At 35.9% G+C, this 19,389-nt stretch overlaps 2 protein-coding genes across 4 annotated transcripts; both read right to left on the reverse strand.

Moving 5' to 3' along the window:
- Positions 1-930: 930 nt before the first annotated feature.
- On the reverse strand, positions 931-10,314 carry LOC306869644 (uncharacterized protein). 3 transcript variants are annotated; one of them, XM_079416490.1, is made up of 10 exons: positions 10,167-10,314; positions 9,196-9,511; positions 8,383-8,703; positions 6,215-7,949; positions 5,999-6,055; positions 4,615-4,831; positions 4,307-4,440; positions 3,089-3,160; positions 2,921-2,995; positions 931-1,908 (listed from the first exon to the last, which is right to left on the reverse strand). In XM_079416490.1, the coding sequence occupies exons 2-10, from the start codon at positions 9,497-9,499 to the stop codon at positions 1,884-1,886; spliced, it is 2,940 nt and encodes a 979-aa protein (XP_079272616.1). In that variant the 5' UTR covers positions 9,500-9,511; positions 10,167-10,314; the 3' UTR covers positions 931-1,883. The 3 variants fall into 3 exon arrangements, with proteins under 3 accessions (XP_079272616.1, XP_079272614.1, XP_079272615.1); XM_079416488.1 differs by lacking the exon at positions 931-1,908 and having other exon boundaries at positions 2,688-2,995; positions 10,167-10,301; XM_079416489.1 differs by lacking the exons at positions 931-1,908; positions 5,999-6,055 and having other exon boundaries at positions 2,688-2,995; positions 10,167-10,301.
- Positions 10,315-15,963: 5,649 nt separating this feature from the next.
- Positions 15,964-18,434, reverse strand: LOC306869645 (uncharacterized protein). Its single transcript, XM_079416491.1, has 5 exons — positions 18,338-18,434; positions 17,352-17,401; positions 17,205-17,230; positions 16,796-17,124; positions 15,964-16,430 (listed from the first exon to the last, which is right to left on the reverse strand). Exons 1-5 carry the CDS (start codon positions 18,367-18,369, stop codon positions 16,415-16,417), a joined length of 453 nt encoding a protein of 150 aa, XP_079272617.1. The 5' UTR covers positions 18,370-18,434; the 3' UTR covers positions 15,964-16,414.
- Positions 18,435-19,389: the final 955 nt, after the last annotated feature.

The raw sequence follows: 19,389 nt of genomic DNA on the forward strand, positions 1-19,389 counted from the left end.
TCTCGATTTTCTATACTCTGTTCTTCTCAAGAACTTAATTAAAGCTGTAATTATTTTATTAAATTCTACTCATGCCTTTAAGATATTATATAAGGTAAATTCCATAATACCCAAAGCATATCTCTTATAAGTTCAGTTCTTTCCTGTTCATTTTATTTATTTTTTTTACATCTAATCAAAACTTGCTCAACAGTTTCCATTTCCTGACATGCATTGTGTAAACCAGAATTATATTTTCCGATAATATGAAGTATTGCATTAAGATTAGTATGACCCATTCTTAATCTTGTAGGCCTATTTAGGCTATAATAAAGTCCTTCCTAATTATGATGATTAATTTGACCTTGTTTCATGTTACTTTGTATTCTATAAAAAATGTCTTCCTTTTTTACGAGTTCCAGTATTTCTGCCATTTACTTCTTACCATTTACAAACTTTCCTTCTGCCCTGCTTAAAGTGACTGCTATGCTAATATTCTCCATTTTAATTGCTTCTTTAGCCATTTTGTCTGCGGTTTCATTCGCTTGTATCCCTACATGCGCTGGTACCTGGAGGGTTCATTGTTCATTGCCACGGCACTTGACACATAGCACCAGTTTTTTCTGCACAATAAAGAAAAATAAATAGAACTTAAATTAATATAATAGAAAATAAATATCCTATTGACAAAAAAAATTAATAAATAAATAAATTAGCTGTTATCATGTTACATGACAAAAAACTATAGTATCAGGTACAAAGATAAATTAAGAAAACAAACAAATAAACAAACAATACATAAACCCAGAAATAATTTTGTTTAGTTGTATTGCTTTTAAGGTTCAGAAACATCAACATGGCAGGACAAAGAAAGAAAATAAAGGAGAAAAAAAGAGAAAGTGTTTTTTTTAATATTTCTTTCATTTATTTGATTTTTTCATTTTTATTATTCGTCATTAAAAAGATTACCGTAATTACTGTGATTTCAGTAAACCACCCAAGCATGACACTGAATCTTAGTTAACACTAATTTATTCATAAAATATATATAAAATCACATCGACAGCAATCAAGCAAAACGTAGCGTTGGTCTGTTGGTGAGCTCAAAGAGAATCACAACAGTAGCTGTAACACTGTAAGTGTGATACGGAAATACTAATTTAAATATTTCCATCGAGAAAAAAAGATAAAAGAGCTGGTTTCACTGCATAACAAAGTAAACACAGATTAGCCTTTTTAAATGTGTTCCTGTGAGTACAATTCTAACACTTCAAAGTGATTCAAAGAGACAATACATGTCTAGAGGTTGAGTTAGAAGCACAAAGCTGTAGGTAATAGGTCCAAGGATACATTATAATCGACTGTAAATGTTTTCCATTAAACAAAAGAAAAAGCAATGAAAATTATACAACATATCACATCAAAACAAAAAATGTGACCTTGGTTTCATCCTCAAAAAAATGAGAATGAAGTTGTGGCAGTATATTGCACAATGGAATTATAAAACTAAAAATATGTCTAATCTGGCCAGCATATTACTTTATTAGCTGCATTTAACACCCAATAAATGCCAGATCAGAAAAGTAGAAAGTGAGTTTCACCAAACACTTACATTTTCTCAACCAGATATTAAGCCAGCAAAAAAGCAGCATGGATTCACGGCAAACATGTACATATCACAGCTCTGTTTCGGATAAGTAATTATAATCCAAAAGTTTTTGTTGAATAAAAGCAATTTCACATCTAACGTAAGAAAAGTGGTTTTTCTCCCATTTTTGTCAAGCACAACCCAATGGTTCATGTATGGTTCGAGGTCTCTGAATGGTGTCTAGGCTATATAAATTAAATAACTTAAGGGACTTTTCAAATCGAGTTTGTCATTCTTTACTCACCCTCATTTCATCTCAAACCTGCATGACTTCATTTCTTCTGTGGAACACAAAAGAAGATATTTTAAAGCATGTTGCAACTGTTTTTGTCCAAATAATAGGGTTCAGAACAATGCTGGGTTCTGTTTACTTTCATTATACGGACATTTTTTTCTTTTTGCATTCTGAAGAAGAAAGTTATACAGGATTGGAATGACATGAAGGGTGAATAAATAGCAAGAATATAGCGATCAAACACAGAACTGTACCTTAAAGGATTTATTTAAAAGAAAATAAAAACTTAAAATAGCTTTTCGTAGTCTTGTTTTTGGCCGCAAATCCCTTTCTATTTTTATTTATGAAGCTATAAATACATATGCCAAAAATGGAGCTGTAATGATAAAATCTAAGCTGCCAATTTCATAGGTCATTAATCGTCAAGGATGAGCACCTCCTTGTTTCAGAGACCTTGAAGGGCTTAAACCAATGGATCATTAATTATTATTCCCACATTAATTTTTCATCAGAAAATGACATAGGAACGTGTTAGTTAGCAATATGCAAGAAAAACACAACTAGGTTGCAGCAGTCACATTGTGAGGAATCAGAAAGTGAAGGTTTACTGTAATGTGCTTATATTATTTGCACACACACAGAGCTCAAATGTCTTTTGTGTCAGTCTGCTTCACACGCTTTACGTTTCAACTGTAAATGCTACAAGAAAATGTTTTTTTCACTCTATTGCTAAACTTTCTGTAAACAACGGTGTGTGAAGCGCAAATTCTTTCCTTGATTAGGCAAAACGATTAAAACCAATATTTTTGGTAATTGATCAACTGTTCACAAGAACTAAGAACAGATTTGTGAAAAGCAGAGCTTAAACCTCTAGGCCTTGGCGAGAAAAGTAGTCTTCCAGTTCTGTGAGCTTCTCGATTAGCAATACATCAAGGTCAATGTCGTCCTGTCTTCCCCTACGAGCCCTTCCTCGTGGCCCCTTCACACGCAGTGGACCCAGGTTAGTTTTAGCCTTGCGTTTCCGAGGCAGTGTGAAATCTGGGAAGTCTAGAACTCGCCTTCGTTTCTGATGACCGATGCATACTAAAGAGCCATTCTTCTCTTTCGGTTCTTCAAATATCGTCTCCAGGCTTCTGCGTGAATGAAATGCAGAAACAGCAGAATGACTTTCAAAAAAAATACAAAAGATTAAAAGAAATTAATAAATAAAAGTTGCAAAAACAAACCTTTTAGGGGTTGGAGACTTGAAATTCTTGTTGGTATAAATCTCCTCCAAACTGAATTCCTTTTTCTTCAGCCTTATTGGATACAAAACAGAATGTTTATGATAATCAATGTTTTAACCGATGTTGTGCCACAATTTTAAGCACTTTTAGTTTAGCCATTAAGTTTCCTAAAGACCGGTTTTGCATTTTGCTTCTTGTGTTATGAAAAAATATGGTTCCTTTGAATTTATATATTTTTACATAAAATAACTGCATAATTTAAAGATAATAGGCTATTTTCTGTCCTGTTTTTAACCCCCCTCATCAGAACGCACTGTTTGAATGGGCGTGACGGTTGTAGACTCAGAAGTAAACGCCCACTGCTATGATTGGCTTACCGTTGTGCATGTTTGACAGCCTACGTCTTTCACAGATGGACGCTGCTGTGATTTAGGTTAAAAACGCATACATAGTACATATCAAACAATCTGTTAAACAAAGCAATAGTGATCACGTAATAAACACAGTTTCTCACACTTGTGGGTGTGAGAAATATAGTCGACACAGCAACGTCTTTTCGTTTAAATCTTTCTTAAAATCCTGCATCAAACTGAGCCTCGTTTCTTAATGAATCCACGGTAAAATGAAGTGAGCAAAGGACAGAGTTCTTACTGATGTGGTCTGAAACTTCATTAAAAATAAAGTTCATCCACTCTTTACTAACGCTGGGATCAGAAGGATTGCAGTGCAAAACTGTTTTTCCACAACTTGGCACTGCACAGCATCTTGTTGTCTTCTCGGCCATCTTTATCGTTTGGTTTCTGCATAGATCTACGTTTGCCTCTCATTATATTTACACTACGTGCACAAATCAGTGGGCGGGGCTAAACAGGCAGTGATGTAGAAGCAGGCGTTGATCTTCCTCTGCAGAGGCGGTGCTTATTCACACTATTACATCATAGAGTTGTACATTCCACAAGCTTTCGTTTTGGCAGACTGGCTTCAATATAAGCCGTTTTTAAACTAAAAAGAAAGTTTTGAGTTCTGAACCTCACAGGATGTTTACAATGACCTCTTATTTTGTCAAACGATCAAGGGAATTTTGGTTTCTCAGTTCATGATCCCTTCAAAAATGTACAGCAATTACAAGAATTGTATCAACTTAAAATTTACATATAAACCAGTTCTAAGATTCCACATCATTATTTATTATGAACACTAGAGGAGTTGAATGCTCACCTCTTTGGTTTGGGGAGTCCCATTGGAGTAAGGTTGTTATCTGGTTTGGGAACAGTCTTACGAATACGAATTTGAGAGACCCTTTTGGAACGTCGACCTCCTTGAGCTTCACTATTAGTGTCATAGAGTTCCACCTAAAGAAAGATGAATGTCTAGGCTTGAGGAAACATAACTGGAATGCCAAATCCTTCAGTTCAGCAATGTCTGAAGATCCAAATATTTCTACTTGCAATCTTCGGTCTACTTGAATTCTTCCTTCTTTCAAAACTATTAGTTCAAAAGCTAGAAGAGATGAAATACTGTAATACCTGGTTCGTTTCTGTAGATGTGCCCCGATTATGCAAACCAGGGTATTTGACATTTGCACTTGCGATAGCAAAAGATTTCCCCACAGATTCAGTGGAAGATCGATCCAATCGCACCGATTTGGGGCTGATACTGTGTCGAGAGGGGTGATCTAGGCTCCTTTCTGGTGTGAGGCGATTTTTTGACAGATGACACACTGATAGGGATGAGGTGGCTTTCCTACACACAGTGAAACCAGCAAGCATTTTAGAGAACACCAGGTTATTGCTAGTATAACATCTACAGTACATGATTATCAGCTTAGAAGTGTAGATATCTATGGATTGTTAAACTGGATTGCCTTCATGCTTCAAATCAGAATGTCTAAAAATAAAGATTTTATTGCTACACTCCTATTTTATTATGTAGGTGACATAATAAAATTTTATCGCTTTGGTGAAGTGAGTAATTTCTGCACCACTGGCAGCATAAAACTGAACAGAAAAACTAGATTTTTTTTGTTTACAATTTACGATGCAATGCCGCAACATGAATAATGTTTTTTCCATGTTAATAAAAGTTTTTAGCGTAACTAGACATGTCAGCGATACCCAACGAGTGACAGGGGAGTCTATTTTTGGTACAGTTTCTATCGTGAGTGACACCTCAGGTATTGACTATGTTTTGTATAAAAATGGTTTTATTTGACTTCAACAGCCAAAATTAAAGAGACAATGAATAATTTACCTCAGATCTTGGAAAGGAAATAATAAAGGTAAATAACAAAAAAAACTGTGCGAGACTTCCAGTGAGCCTGCCCACATGCTCTTCTGATTGGTTGTGATTTGTGATTGATTTGCATATCCTGTATGTCACAACTGGTATGGACAGACAAGCTGTAACTAGAAATCTCATCATTTGGTTAAGGTGTAAGGTGTTGTGGGTGGTTTCTTATTGGCCCACCCCAAAAGAATCCACATTCAGGTCTCTATGATATCTGGGCTTGGACACTTCTTCAAGCTTTTTATATACTTGAAAATTGTACACTTAGTCACTTAGAAAAGTAATAGCACAGCTCAAACACACCAGGCCACACCAAGCTTGTCATTCATAAAATGCAAAATTTGATTTCTGTAAGTGTAGTTGAAGTAATAATAATGATGCTTGCATTCAAAACACAAGAAACCCACAGATGCCACAAAATGAGTTTCAAGAAAACAAGAAGATGCCTGGCTACTGTAGATTTCCATACGTTGGAAAGCTTTTCAGCCATTCGATTTTGTGTTGCTAGTTGTGCTAAAATTATGCACTTCACCTTCAACCTGAAATGGTTAGCAAAGGCTGATTAAACTTATTTTCATTGACTAGATTGGCTAAAATGCGAAAGATTTAGGGGGATATGCCCACCGTGCTGAAGCTCTTTTCCTGCTGGGTGCAGCTTCTTGACTGGATCGGCATATATAGCTATCAATAAAAAAAAAAAACGTAGATCAAACTGGGTTGAATTGTAAGTGCAAGCAGCATGCACGTAAAAACTGACAATCACCTCTGATTATGTAAATCAAATTTCCTTGCAATCAAAACATGCAAAACAAAGTTTTAACTTCAACAGCTTTAACTCACTGGTGATCGTTGCCTACGCCTGGTGGGGCTGTGAAGTCAACAAGAGGTCGAAAAGGATGACACTTGCTCCTCCCCAAAATCCGACTTACAACTGTATGGATACCAGGACGTGACAACTGCATAAGAGGAAAGTTGATGCGCCTGTGTCGAAACCACAGTCTGAAGGAAGCTGGAGAAGATAAAGCCAGGACGGTACTAACACCTGCCCCAGAGAAGCTCCCTTTGCTAAAAGTAGACAAAGGCGGACTGGTGGGGTGAAAAAGTTGAGATAAGCTAGGACAACTTGCAGAGTCTTTATCCAAGTGGATAGGTAAAGCATCTAAAGGACAAGCTAGTGTACCAGTCAATTGAGGAGAGACAGGAAGTATCAAGTCCTCACAAATCTGCTGCCAATGTTTGGATATCCCTCCTGCATGCTCAGAGGAGGAAAAAGAAAGGGTTTCTCCAACTTTAAGAGTGGGAAATCCAGGAAGGTGATGTTTCTTTCCACCATAGTGTTTGAGTTTGGATCCAGTTCTGCTGCAACCAGTCCATCTCTCCAAGTTGGCCGAGGAACAGCTTCTGGATACCAAGCGATAGGCGGTATCTGAGAGCTGATTCAACAGTTTGGTAGTATCGCTTTCTAAAAATGGTTTGGAGGACCTATTTCTTGGGGCCAAGAGATGGGAACTGGAGTGTGTTTGATAAAATGTCAAAAGCGAACCTAGTGATTTTTGGTCACCTACACCTTTTACCAGTTGGTTTGACAAAGCAAGTTCACAGTATGGCAGGATTGATGACCCTTGAAAAGGGCTATCCTTTGAGTGTGATATATTTGACAACTGACAATCAATGCTTTGTCCTTTATTACCTATCTTTGTGCTCTCAGCAGAATCTCCAGCATTTGTCCCTGTCAATTCATCTACATCCCTTGAGGTACTCAATGAGGTAGTAGTAGAGTGAAAAAAACCATTCATTTTAATCTTGTACAAGATTGCGTCTTCTTTCTTATTAGAAGTCGGAAAGAGAACTGAACAACCCTTTGATTTATCAGGGTTGGGTTGTGCTCCTAGCGGCTTAGTGGAGAAAGGGAAGGTAATTTGACTAAAGGACTGCTGCTGGATTTTTTCACACTTGTCTTTAGAGGAATCTGTCAATGCTGCTGATTTCCCAGCGGGCTTTGAGTTCACTGCTTTTGCAAGTGAACAAAGTTTAAATGTATTAGTGTTTGACTTTAAGCCACTAGGAGCTGAAGATCTGAGAAACTGAACGGAAGGCACCTGAGGGTTTTCAGGAACATGTAAACACTGATTATTCAAGGTGTCTTCTCCTTCCTGACCAGTTTTATTATTCCCCACGCTATCAGAGGACAGTACTTCTTGATTACAAGGAAGTCCCCGACTGCCATTGTCATCTGAGCTGCTAAGCACAGAATTGACCAATAAGTTTAACGCGACTCTGTCCTTCTCAGCTTCCAGTTCCATCTCCAGGTCTTCAAAATCTGAAACGGGCAAGTAGTTACCCTGCAAACAATTTTCTTTTTGTCCTGAACAGCATGTTCTTAGAATTCCACGCAAAGAACTGGAGCTGCTACAATTTCCACTTAGATCTAGACAGCTTAGGCCCTCAGACTTATGATCAGGACTTTGGCGGCGCTGGAAAGGAGTTGACATTGCCCAAGAGTCCGTCCTAGATTCTGGAGAAGAGATATTTGAAATGATTCCTTTGTAGTCTTTTGGCACTTCTGCATGCACTCCTGCAAGCACAAAAAAACAAATCAAAACAAAGCTAATCTATGTCTTTGCTGTACTCCTAAAAGTTTACTAAATTGTCTTTTAGCAAACACCTGGAAGAATTTATCTTCCAAATATACTACTGACTCATGTTGAATCCAATTTTTTGCCCAATAAATAGCTCTCCAGAACAAGAACACCCTGTCCTCCTAATACCACCTGAATATAAGAAGCAATAGCAAGTCATGGTTTGTGGCTTTAATATAAACTATATGATGCTAGCTATTAAAAAGGGACCAGTTTTTTTTCCACCACTGCAACTTCATGTTACATTAGGAAACATAGGAAGGAATACTTTGCTCATCACAGCATTTGGGATGGTATATGTAATTAGCTTGAAATTAAATTATAATTAATTTACATGAATATGTTTCTTATGCTAACATGAACATTTACCATGACTGCAAGCTGATGAAGCACTTAGAGTATTTGAACAGCCAAAGGACAAGTCTCTTCCCAGTTGGCCAACTTTACTGTGCAGCTGGGCTAAACTGCGAGTATGTGCACTACTCTGTGAACACAGCTGGTCCATCCTCCTCTCCACTGCCTCAAGACGCTGGGTCAGAGATCCAAAGGTATCAGTCAGCAGACGCTTCATCTCAGTTTGATGGGACACAAGAAATTGTTCCAGAACTCCAAGCTGCTCTCCTGATGGTCCAGCTGGAGGAGATGTATTGAAGGTGGCAGGTGTCCATCGTTGATCCCTAAACTTGGCCTCTGCAAAGGAGATGTTGATCAAACATAACTTCTTGACATAACTTGACTAGACACCAAAAGATGGTTTTGATTCCATTTGGAACCAATTATTTAAAGAATTAAGGTAAAAAGATAAAATATTACCGCTTTTACAGTATTTTATCAAATAAAAGGAGCATTTTGAGCACAAGAGACTTATTTCAAAAACATTTATAAATCTTATTGACCTAAAAGATTTCAACAGTAGTGTAGGTATATATTTATTATTCTAATATTTTTATTTGGCGTATAAAATAAAACACCCACTAAGAGGTGATTTATGATACTATGATACATAGCATAATAAGGAAATTAACTATTGCACATTAGATTGCTTTTAATTTTTATAGAATTAAAAAACAAAATAATGAAATAGGTGTTTCTTCTCAGGTAGCAAGGGGAAATATGATTTGCTTTATTAAAGCCAAACTTAGGGTGAACACTGCAGATTTGACCACATATATTCAACATTACCTTGCTGATCACACATGTGCATGGAAGTCGAACTAGGACTGACTCCAAAGTTACTACTTTTTGGATCAAACGTCATCTGTTTCAGAGCTCCTTCATTTTCCAGATGAACTTCCTTCAAGCCCTTCTCAAAGTCTGAGGGTTGTGTTTTGTCACCAGATTCAATCTCCTCCCTGCTGGTTTCTCTGCATCCTATGGCCAGCTGTTCCTGATACAGCGGAGAAAGAGCAGCACGATGGCATGGACCAGCCGCAGACGCAGGCACCTGCTCTGCACCTTTCTGCTCAGCCGGAGGATTGGACAACATCTTTTAAAGGGACTGATGGGAGAGAATACATCAGATTAGCAACCGATTAAGTCATAAGTCATAACATGAATTACACATGTGTCCATTCTTTGGTCTTACCATTCAAGACTGGTATTGTATATATTGCACCCTGCTATTTACAGAATATAAGGTCTCACATAGCAATATCATGGTACTGAATGATTAATATATTTATACACTATGTATTTACAAGAGATGGTAATACCTTTGATACATAACATGGTACTGAATTATTAAAATTAATATACCATGGTATTTACATACAATTCCAAGGAATTAAATCTATACAAAAAAATTGAACTGAACTGTCTATAAGTGCACATACATATTTCAATTTATATGCATAAATTGTGTTGCATTAAAACACTAGCTAGAATAATGTGTCCGGAATCACATGAATGAAAACAAACAGGTTTCGTCGGAAATATCCTCACACGAATTAAAAACATATTACTAGACCACCTTTCGTATATAATCCATCAAAGAAAATATTCTTACTTAAAAACTTTTTGTTTTATGTACAGGACAGGTCTTATGCATAAAGATGTCAACGAACAGGCTCCTCATGCATGCCAGACTTTCGAAGGCCCTCGAAACGGATACAAATAAATCAAAGGCAAGTCAGACATGTTGCAAAAAGCAGTACCTATATCACGTTCCCGTTTACAACCGTCAGTCCCCGCTAAAGACCGTCTCCGGGTGAGAGTGTGCTGTTATTTCACTAATACTCGCCGATCCATCCTCTTGATGCACAGGTCGGATGTGATTTCTTTAAACCAGTAGAAGTCATTTCCGGGGCGGGTCAAGATGGCGCCGCGTTAACAGCAACTTCGTCGCGCTCTTCATATATTTTATATGCGGTGCTTAATGCTTTGACTTTCCATGTTCAGTTTTTTCGGAAGCTTAGCATATTCTGTTAAGACTGCCTTTAATGATTTTGGGACCCTTTTTTAAAGTTTTTTGTTAGTTTCTACGCCTGAGAAAAGTAGCTCGGTTGCTACAAACATGGAGGAAGATAGGGACACGGCCTCTGTTCAATCTCAAGATACGCAAGACGCCCAGAAAACGCTTTTGGGAGCTCTCCGGACACTCCTAGTAAGTCCCCTGTTCAGAAGAAATCTCGAGCGGAGAAGGTGCTTTCTCTTTTTCTGACGGAGAAGGTGCTTTCTCTGCAATCAAAGGTTGAGAACCTGGAAAAGGAAAACAAGTCTCTCAAGGAGAGATGCAGCGGCTTGGATAGCTACAAACGCAGATGCAAGCTCCGTGTAGCCGGGATAAGTTACCTGAGCGAGAAGGGAAAACAGGAACCTCTCTCCACACTCCGCGGAGAAACTACAGGACGTGGTCGACATCGCGCATAGACTTGACCCAAGTCTGGAGACCCGCGGCGGATCATCGTCCAGTTCTTATCCCGCACATGTCCTGATGCAGTATGGACAGAAGCCAAACGATCCGAGCTGCTGAAACAGAAAACAATTAGGATCCTGGAAGATCTCACTCGGGAAGACAAGGAGGCAAGAAACAAACTCTGGCCACTCGTCGAAAAGGCAAGAAGGGAAGGAAAAAAAGCTGGGTTTAATGGGCCAGTTGCTTTTATTAATGGGAAGATAATTTCTGTGTATGACATTTAGTATGCCTCTTACACTGTGATTTTGCCAAATTTATTTATTTAGTCTCTTTCTTTTCCTCTTTAACCTTATTTTTATAAATACAGTTATTACTACTTATTTTTATTTATGTATTTTTTATGGGTCCACGAAAGGGTGTGTTGGCCTTCCCAAGCAAGCTTTATTGGGAATAGGAGCTCTGTATATCTTCTAAGAAGTGATCGACTTCATTTGTTGTATCTGTTTATAACAGTTGTATTACTCAGAGTTGAGTTCCAATACTATGTTTAGTTCGTATTTCTCTTTGAATCTTCGGGGGCTACGTGACTTAAACGGAAAGCTTCATTTCTGTTTTGTAAATCCATGAAAAAGGATGTTTATTTTTTGCAAGAGACCCATTCATGTGTGGACCCAGTGGGGTCTTTCTGTCATAATTCGTGTTCGTCGGGTGGGGTCGCTATCTTACTCACTGATAGATTGCAGGGAAAGATTATAGAAACGCTTTCTTCAAGGATAGGAAGATGCATTGTATCAGTTATTCTATTGGATAATAATTTCTTTATAATGGTTAACATATATGGGTTCAACAATTCTTCAAACAATAAATCTCTTCTTGATGATATAATCCCTAATGTAAGTCATTTGAAACTCAAATATCCCTCTGCCTTTATATTAATTGGTGGTGATTTCAATGAGGCACCAGATTTTGTAGTTGATAGATTTCCGCCTAGAACTGTGTCTAATAGCGTTAACCCCCTAATAGGAGAGTTATGTCAACGGCTGAACCTAATTGATGCACATAGATATTTACACCCCGATAGCCACATGTACACTTGGTTTAAATCTGATTTTTCTCAAAAATCTCGTATCGACCTGTGGCTAATATCAGATTCTTTAATTTCATATTCAACATCAGCAGAAATTTCACCCTCACCTCTAACAGATCATGCAGCAGTTGATATGAATTTTTCTGATACAAAATTTAAGCAGAGAAGAAAAGTAACCCCTGGTTACTGGAAGTTAAATTGTTCTTTTTTACTATCTGACTCATATTGCGGATAATCCGATATCTCGGGCTAATATTTCGGCCATTTCTAAATGGGAGCTTTTTAAATACGAATGTAGAAAATTCTCTATAAAATTGTGAGATTTTAAGGAATCCTAACCCGGGAGAGGATGACAAGGAATCTCTTTATACTTTACAAAGCAGTCTGGATGATTTATTTTTAGAGAAAGCAAGGGGCGCATTCATTAGATCAAGAGCAAAATGGTTTGAGTTTAGTGAAAAAAAACTATGCTTATTTTTTCAACCTAAGGAAAAAACGTGGAAGTAATAAGAGGATCTCCTCTCTGTATATTAATGATACATTATCTAATGACCCCTCTGCGATCTCTTCTCATGTTTGTAATTTTTATCAAAATCTATATACACCTCTTCTTTTGATCTTAATGCTTCATCCTTGTTTTTCCATAAGATTGAAGAATAGAGAACTTTGTGAGAACCCTTCATTTTGTTTATTGACTTTTATATAAAGCTTTCGATACAGTTGAGCATTTTTTTAATTTTTGAAGCCCTTTCTAAGTTTGGTTTTGGTAGATCCTTTATTAATGCGATTCGAACTCTATATAACGGTAGTAACAGTTGTGTTTCCTTAGCTTCTGGCACCTCCCCCCGATATTGTGTGGGCCGAGGTATTCGCCAGGGATGCCCTATCTCTCCTTTTCTTTTTCTGTTGGCTGCTGAGCTATTAAGCCTGCACATAAAGCACTCCAATATTGAAGGTATAAATATTGGAGGGAATACATTGATCATAAGTCAGTTAGCTGACGATACTTGTCTTTTTCTTAAAAATGATTCGCAAGTTTCTGCTGCTTTAAATGAATTTAATCTTTTCTCCAAAGCTTCAGGTTTAGTAGTAAATTCCAACAAAAGTGAAATTTTATATGTACGTGATTCAAATAAAAATTGCGTTGACGGTATTAAAGTTAAATGTCATGTTAAATATCTAGGGGTTGATATCTGCAGATCAGATTCAGACCGTCTCCTTCACAATTTTCAGCCAAGGCTAGATAATATTAAAAAAATGATGTTGTTGGCTGCAGAGAGACTTGACTATTTATGGGAGAGTCCTGCTGACTAAAGCTGAGGGCATATCATGCTTAGTTTATCTTGCTTTTTCCCTTTATGTTGATCAAAAAACAATCAAATCTATTTCCGTTTTATTTGGAAAAATAAGACCGAATGTGTTCAAAGGAAATCTATAACTAGGAATTATAAGGAAGGTGGTCTTAACGCGTTAGATTTTAAAACCATTAACCAGACTTTCAAAATGAACTGGATCAAGAATTGTTTATCTAATGATGAGTTACCCTGGTTTTGGATCCCTAACTTAATCTTCAAATGTTGTGGTGGCCTTAAATTTTTATTGTCCTGTAACTTTAAGTGTAGTAAATTACCTACTAAACTCTAAATATTCATAAACAAGCCCTAGAATCCTGGAAGATTGCTTTTAAACATAATTTCTCCCCACACGCACGCATGTATTATTTGGAACAATGAAAATATATTGTCTGGTAATAAATCACTTTTTTTCATTGAATGGGTGAATCAAAATATTTTTTTTGTTTCTGATTTATTCAGTGCTCAGGGAGACCTTCTTTCTTTTCCCGATTTTGTGTCTTTAAAAGGTGCAACAATCTATAATAAAGTGATTAAAAGTATCCCTGTCAGTTTAAAAACTTTGTTTAAAACCCTCTGATTGGCTGCGGGGTCTTTTTGACCCGCAAATGACTTTTGCTCAATTTTTAAAAAATGTTCCCTTTGTCCAAATGGTATGAAACCTTCTACGGCTCTCAACACTTTCTAGATCTACAAAAAAAAAAAAAAATTGGAATGATATCTGTTTTTATGTTAGCGTGACAAAATTTGTGACACTCGTGGTTTTGCAATCAAAATAGACAAAATTCATCATCAAAATCAGAAACAACGCAGAACACATCGACAATGGCACAAATAAAGTGGCACACTTCCACCAATGCAAAAAACATCCACAATGCTAAATTATATTGCTCACAACACACACATAGAGGAACACATTTTTGAGACTATAAAAACTGTTCTCTTATCATTTGTAAAATAAAATCATCCAAAATGCAGTACCACCACAAAAATAAATTGGTGACTCTGACACATTGAAAATGTGCACACTCACACACACACACACACACACACACACATTTGTAAGGCTATAATTTGTCAAATAAAATCATCCAAAATGCAGAACCAACACAAATATAAAGTGGTGACACTGACACCGACAATGTGTACTCACACACACACACACACACACACACACACTTATTGTTCCTCGTTGTTTGATTTCTTTTACTAAATTTTATCTTTTTACTGCTTTATTTGCTCACTTGTTATTGCTGTTCAGTTCATGTGTTCATATGTAATATAACTGTTCATTTCTGTTCATTTTTGTTCTGTTACAGTTAGTAACTGAAATGTTGATTAAAAATGTAGAATTATATTAAAAATAGATAATTGAAATAAATGATAAAATCTTAAGACTCCAACATTTCTCTTTGTAACATTTTGTTCAGGTTTGATTCTAATCATAATGTAACATTATTGAAAAACTGGGGGTTTTTCAGTACAACAAATACTAAACTTTGACAAAAAATATTTTATTTTTGTTATAATTGTGATTTTTATAATATTTAGATCTGAATCCAACTTGTGAAAAGATATCTTTCAGGTAGTCAAATAGCAAATAGTGGAGCTCTATAGCCATCTAGTGGTTAAAGTGATTTTTTAATTTTATTTTAAAACTGCATTTTCCAAAAAATGGGTATAAATGTTACATTAAATCACTTAAAATGATCCATGTTATCCCCATGAATGAAAGTTAGAAATCTGGGCCTTTTATAAAGTGAATTTTACATCAAATGCTGTTTTTTTGTAAAAAGCCTATTTAAATAAATGTTTATTTATTTATAGAAATTTAAAAGATATCATAAATCCTCCAAAAACTGCACAAATGTTGAGTAAAAACATTAACAAACAGAGTAAAATTACATTTGTAAAAAAAAAAAACCTATTATCTTGTTACAAAATAAAATGTTATTGTCTGGGGTCTCTGGAGACCCCCCCAAAAAAACAAGTGTGGACAGAAATGAAAACCATCAGAGGGTTTTAAAGCACATTTATGTTATGGCTGTGTAAACAACCATTTCCCTACTTGCATTTAATGGAGTTTATGTATTAGATGAAAAAATGCAAAAAGGTCTTTATCAGAAATGCCCTATCTTCAACTCCAGGATGCCCCTCTAAAGCACAATCTAAATGGAGGATCTGTTATTGAATAACTCTGATTTGAATAACTTATGGACCTCTCCTCACAGATTTTTTATTCCAAGTAAAATGAAAGAACTCCATTTTAAAATTGTTCACAGATACTACCCTTGTAATTTATTCTTAAGTAGGTTTTTTGAGAATATATCTTCATTGTGTTCATTTTGTAATCCTGATGAAGAATCTATTCTACATCTGTTTTGTCATTGCCCATTCTCGAAATCTTTCTGGTCGGAAGCTACCGTGCTAATTTCTTTCTGTTGTAACAAAACGATCGAAATTACAGAAGCTATCATCTTCCTGTCAGATTTTCACTCTAAAGACAGCAATCTTGAACATACTGTATTATTTCTTTGTCTTCTGGGTAAATTTCACCTTCATAAAGCCAGAACCAGTCAATGTAAACCTAATTTTAGAATGTTTTCATCTGATGTAAAATCTTCTCACTTTTAAGAATGTGTCCAAACCTTTGAATTCAAACTTGAGTAGGTCAGTTTTTATTTACACACAGTTTGTGGTCCTGTAGGATAAGTAGCTACAGAACATTTAATCACTATTGGATGTTGAAATCAATATTAATATTGAACACTGAATCAGCAAAACTGATTTTCTATTGGATTTTAGAATAGTTCTTTTGGTTTTATTAGTGCAGTAAGGTCTATGGTAGGCCTAAACATTACTTTTGTGTGTGTAGAGAATAAATATAATCAATTATGTAATGTACAAAGAACTTGAATATCATTCATAAGCATGATCCAGTTAGCCGCTGCTGGTAGACACCATAATGGTGCATTTTAGACCAAAATAACAACTGGAACTTCGCTGGAGGTTGGAAGGAGGAACACACAGATAAACCTTATGATATCATTTCCAAGATGGCAACAGCTCTCTGGAACTGTATTGGTGAGTCATGGCACAAACTTGTTTTCACTTGACTAGAAATCTTTGACGTAGAAAAAGAGAAATTCCAGAGAACTTTGATTAGAACAAGATACAACTACAACCCCTTCTAGTCAAAATACACCACAAAGTGAACCTGACATTAGCTGGCTACACAAGACTACTATGATTATTATAAATGTACTTTCAATTAAACCATTTGGCTGTAAATTTATTATGAATGTTAGAAATACATTTTGATTGGCAGAAATCATATCATAGGCTATATATTTGAAAGAAATAACCTCTATGGCACTTGATTTTTATGTAATGTGAAGTGTACAGATTGCACACTTAAAAGGCACTTGTTCAAAGGCACAATAGTAGTACAGCAGGATAGAATATAGAAATGTGTTTTTATTTGCTCACGCCATAACCGCTCGCTTTGAGTGGACATTCTTCCTGTGGGAAAAGCTCATGTTTGGTCTCTGTAGTTCTCCAGGTGGGATGAATAAATCTGCAGGTTCAACTGACGTCTGTGTATTCACCGTAGTTTTAAAGTCTAAGGTTGCATACTCTGTGTTGTCGTAGTTTGAAGTCTGTTTCAGTTTTCCTCTGCTGGTCGCATTTTCAGACTGTAGGACTTGAATCTCTGCGTAGTGTAAATCATCCTCATTCTGCTTCCTTTTTTTATTCACCTGGGCATACTGTGGTTCAGCTGACACAAGGTCATACATGTGAGCATCAACACGGGCCTGCTGTGAAAATAAAGTTCTTGTCACAAGTTGTTGTATATATTTGCATATAGGTTTTTTAGTGGCCAGTTAAACCAACACACCTGATGGGAAGGAACCACTGGTGGACCTGTTGTTGAATAGCAAGCAACATTACAATAACTGGATAAACAAGTTATAAACATAGTTTTGATAATCAGAGTATCCTTTTCATTTATTATCTCAGAAATGGAGCTTTTATTGGTTGTTACCTTTTCTTTTTGCCTTTTTTTGTGAAAGTTTTCTTGGATTTATTCTCCATCTAAAGAAAAAAAAACACTACAATTTAAATAAAATTCGATTTATTTGTTCTGTAGTGTAGTTCCCTAAATGAAGTTGATCATTGATAGACTTTGTCTTTGTACTGAATGTAGTGCGCTTCAAATCTTAAAAGTATATATTTTTAATTTAAAATATTAATGAAATAAAAGGCCACTTGAATGTTCTTAAAGAGAGTACCCCTCCATAACAATGTTCTTAAGTATACTTTTTAAAAGTTTTACTTTAAAGTTGGCTATTTTAAATGATTATTTTTGTAATAATCTTGTCATGCGTTATTTTGATTTGACTAACATGCTAAAGCACAAAATACTTTATTATAACTTTAACTGTATATTAACAATATTTCAAAGACAATAGATGTCATTCATATAAAGATGCATTTAAGTCCTACTTAAGTGGGTCGAAAAACATTTTTAAGATCGTATTTAATATGAACATAATTTTCAATTAACATGACATGAAATTAAGTGTATGAAAAAATACACTCAGTATGTACTTAAGTACATTCTTTCAAAGTAATAAGCACTCTTATTAAGAGGAAGAATATTTAGCTTCCTACTTGTTTCTCCTGATAAAAGCTAATACAATACACTTCCCTTTTTTCTGAACAAAGCAACACCTTATGAACACCGTCTTGTATCTGGTTTGGCTTTTCCAGCCTTAAATATCAAATATGAACAAACACAGAGGATCAGTGTTTCTCAAAGAATGGCCTACTTAAAGGTTCACATTTATGTTAAATAGTAAACAGAACATTTAGCAACACAAATGTTTAAGGCAGTTTCCTTCCCATCAAGATCCTACTGCTATAATACAAGCACATGTCATAGAACCCTGTTGCATTTGAGTAAATAAATACTGTAAACTATGCCCAGTATGTTTAATAATTTAAACATGCAAATGTTTGGCTACTCACTTATTTATTGTTTTGGTTAAACTGCTCCCCATGGCAGAGATCGTCGTCAGTGCACAGTTAGCCTGGAGTTGATCAGTTGCTCATTTTCCATTTCCTCGTTCCTCTGTAACTGGAGTCCTGCAGGTGTTGCTCTTAAAGAAAGCAACCTTTGTACCTCGAACTGCTATCGTTGAGGCTGACCTTGAGGTCATGAATGTTTGACAATATCTTTAATGTTGTATATCTTTGCAGTCATTCATTCATGAACAGAATGATAGTGGTTAGGTAACGAGATCCATTTCCATGCAGAGAACTCTTGGATTACATTGGACTTTCTTGAGTACTTATACAGTAGCTGTACTGTAATATCCGCATACATGTGAATGTAAACAGTTAAACAATTAAAAGAATTTTTAAGTGACATTATGTCTTGTTTAGTCTTTCTAGAAAATCATGAATTAAAGATGAAGTGTGTAAGTTTGCGATGATAAAATCTTTCTCAAATTTAATATATTTCACTGCTGGTTATACTCTGTATAATTGTGTATGTGACAAATAAAACTCTTGAATCTTGAATCTTGAATATGCCGAGACAACTGTAAAGTAAACAATGGTAGACTGATTTCCCAGAAAAGTGTAAACACAGTGATCCTATATAGTACTTTCAAAACCTTTCTTTTATCGAGCATCCCGACTAGCTTAAAGTCAGCATGAAATGGAAATTCACTATTTTCTAAATGCATTTTATTGAAGAGATTTTTTTTAGAGAATTTTTAATCAAAATGTCATGACGTTTTTTGAGATGTTTGCTGCGCTCGCTTTCTTACTTCAAACTCACATTCAGATCTGCATGCATCCAATCAAAACCGATGGATAGAACCAAGTCATTGCAACATTAACACAGCAACAGTAGCTCAACCAATGGCACAAATTAGGGGCAGGACTATCTTTATAGCCAACCAATGGTAGGTGATCTTTTCATTCTGTGTTACTGTAAGTAACAAAACCGAGCCAAGACTGTTTTAAATACCTGCCAGCTATACAGAAAAGTTTATTACAAAACGTAATTGTGA

The sequence above is a fragment of the Barbus barbus genome (assembly GCF_936440315.1).
Source record: "Barbus barbus genome assembly, chromosome: 5".
Classification (NCBI taxonomy): domain Eukaryota; kingdom Metazoa; phylum Chordata; class Actinopteri; order Cypriniformes; family Cyprinidae; genus Barbus; species Barbus barbus.

Bases quoted from the DNA above. Each gene is read 5' to 3' on its own strand.
- LOC306869644 (XM_079416488.1), bottom strand. From the start codon at position 9,499: ATGTTGTCCAATCCTCCGGCTGAGCAGAAAGGTGCAGAGCAGGTGCCT. The intron at 6,056-6,214 runs GTGAGTTAAAGC...TTTTATTGATAG, and splicing joins GGCGTAGGCAACGATCACCA to CTATATATGCCGATCCAGTC. The intron at 4,832-5,998 runs GTGGGCATATCC...CACTGTGTGTAG, and splicing joins AGGAAAAGAGCTTCAGCACG to GAAAGCCACCTCATCCCTAT.
- LOC306869645 (XM_079416491.1), bottom strand. From the start codon at position 18,369: ATGGGGAGCAGTTTAACCAAAACAATAAATAA. The intron at 17,231-17,351 runs GTAACAACCAAT...ATTCAACAACAG, and splicing joins AAAAAAGGCAAAAAGAAAAG to GTCCACCAGTGGTTCCTTCC. The intron at 17,125-17,204 runs GTGTGTTGGTTT...TTATTTTCACAG, and splicing joins CAGTGGTTCCTTCCCATCAG to CAGGCCCGTGTTGATGCTCA.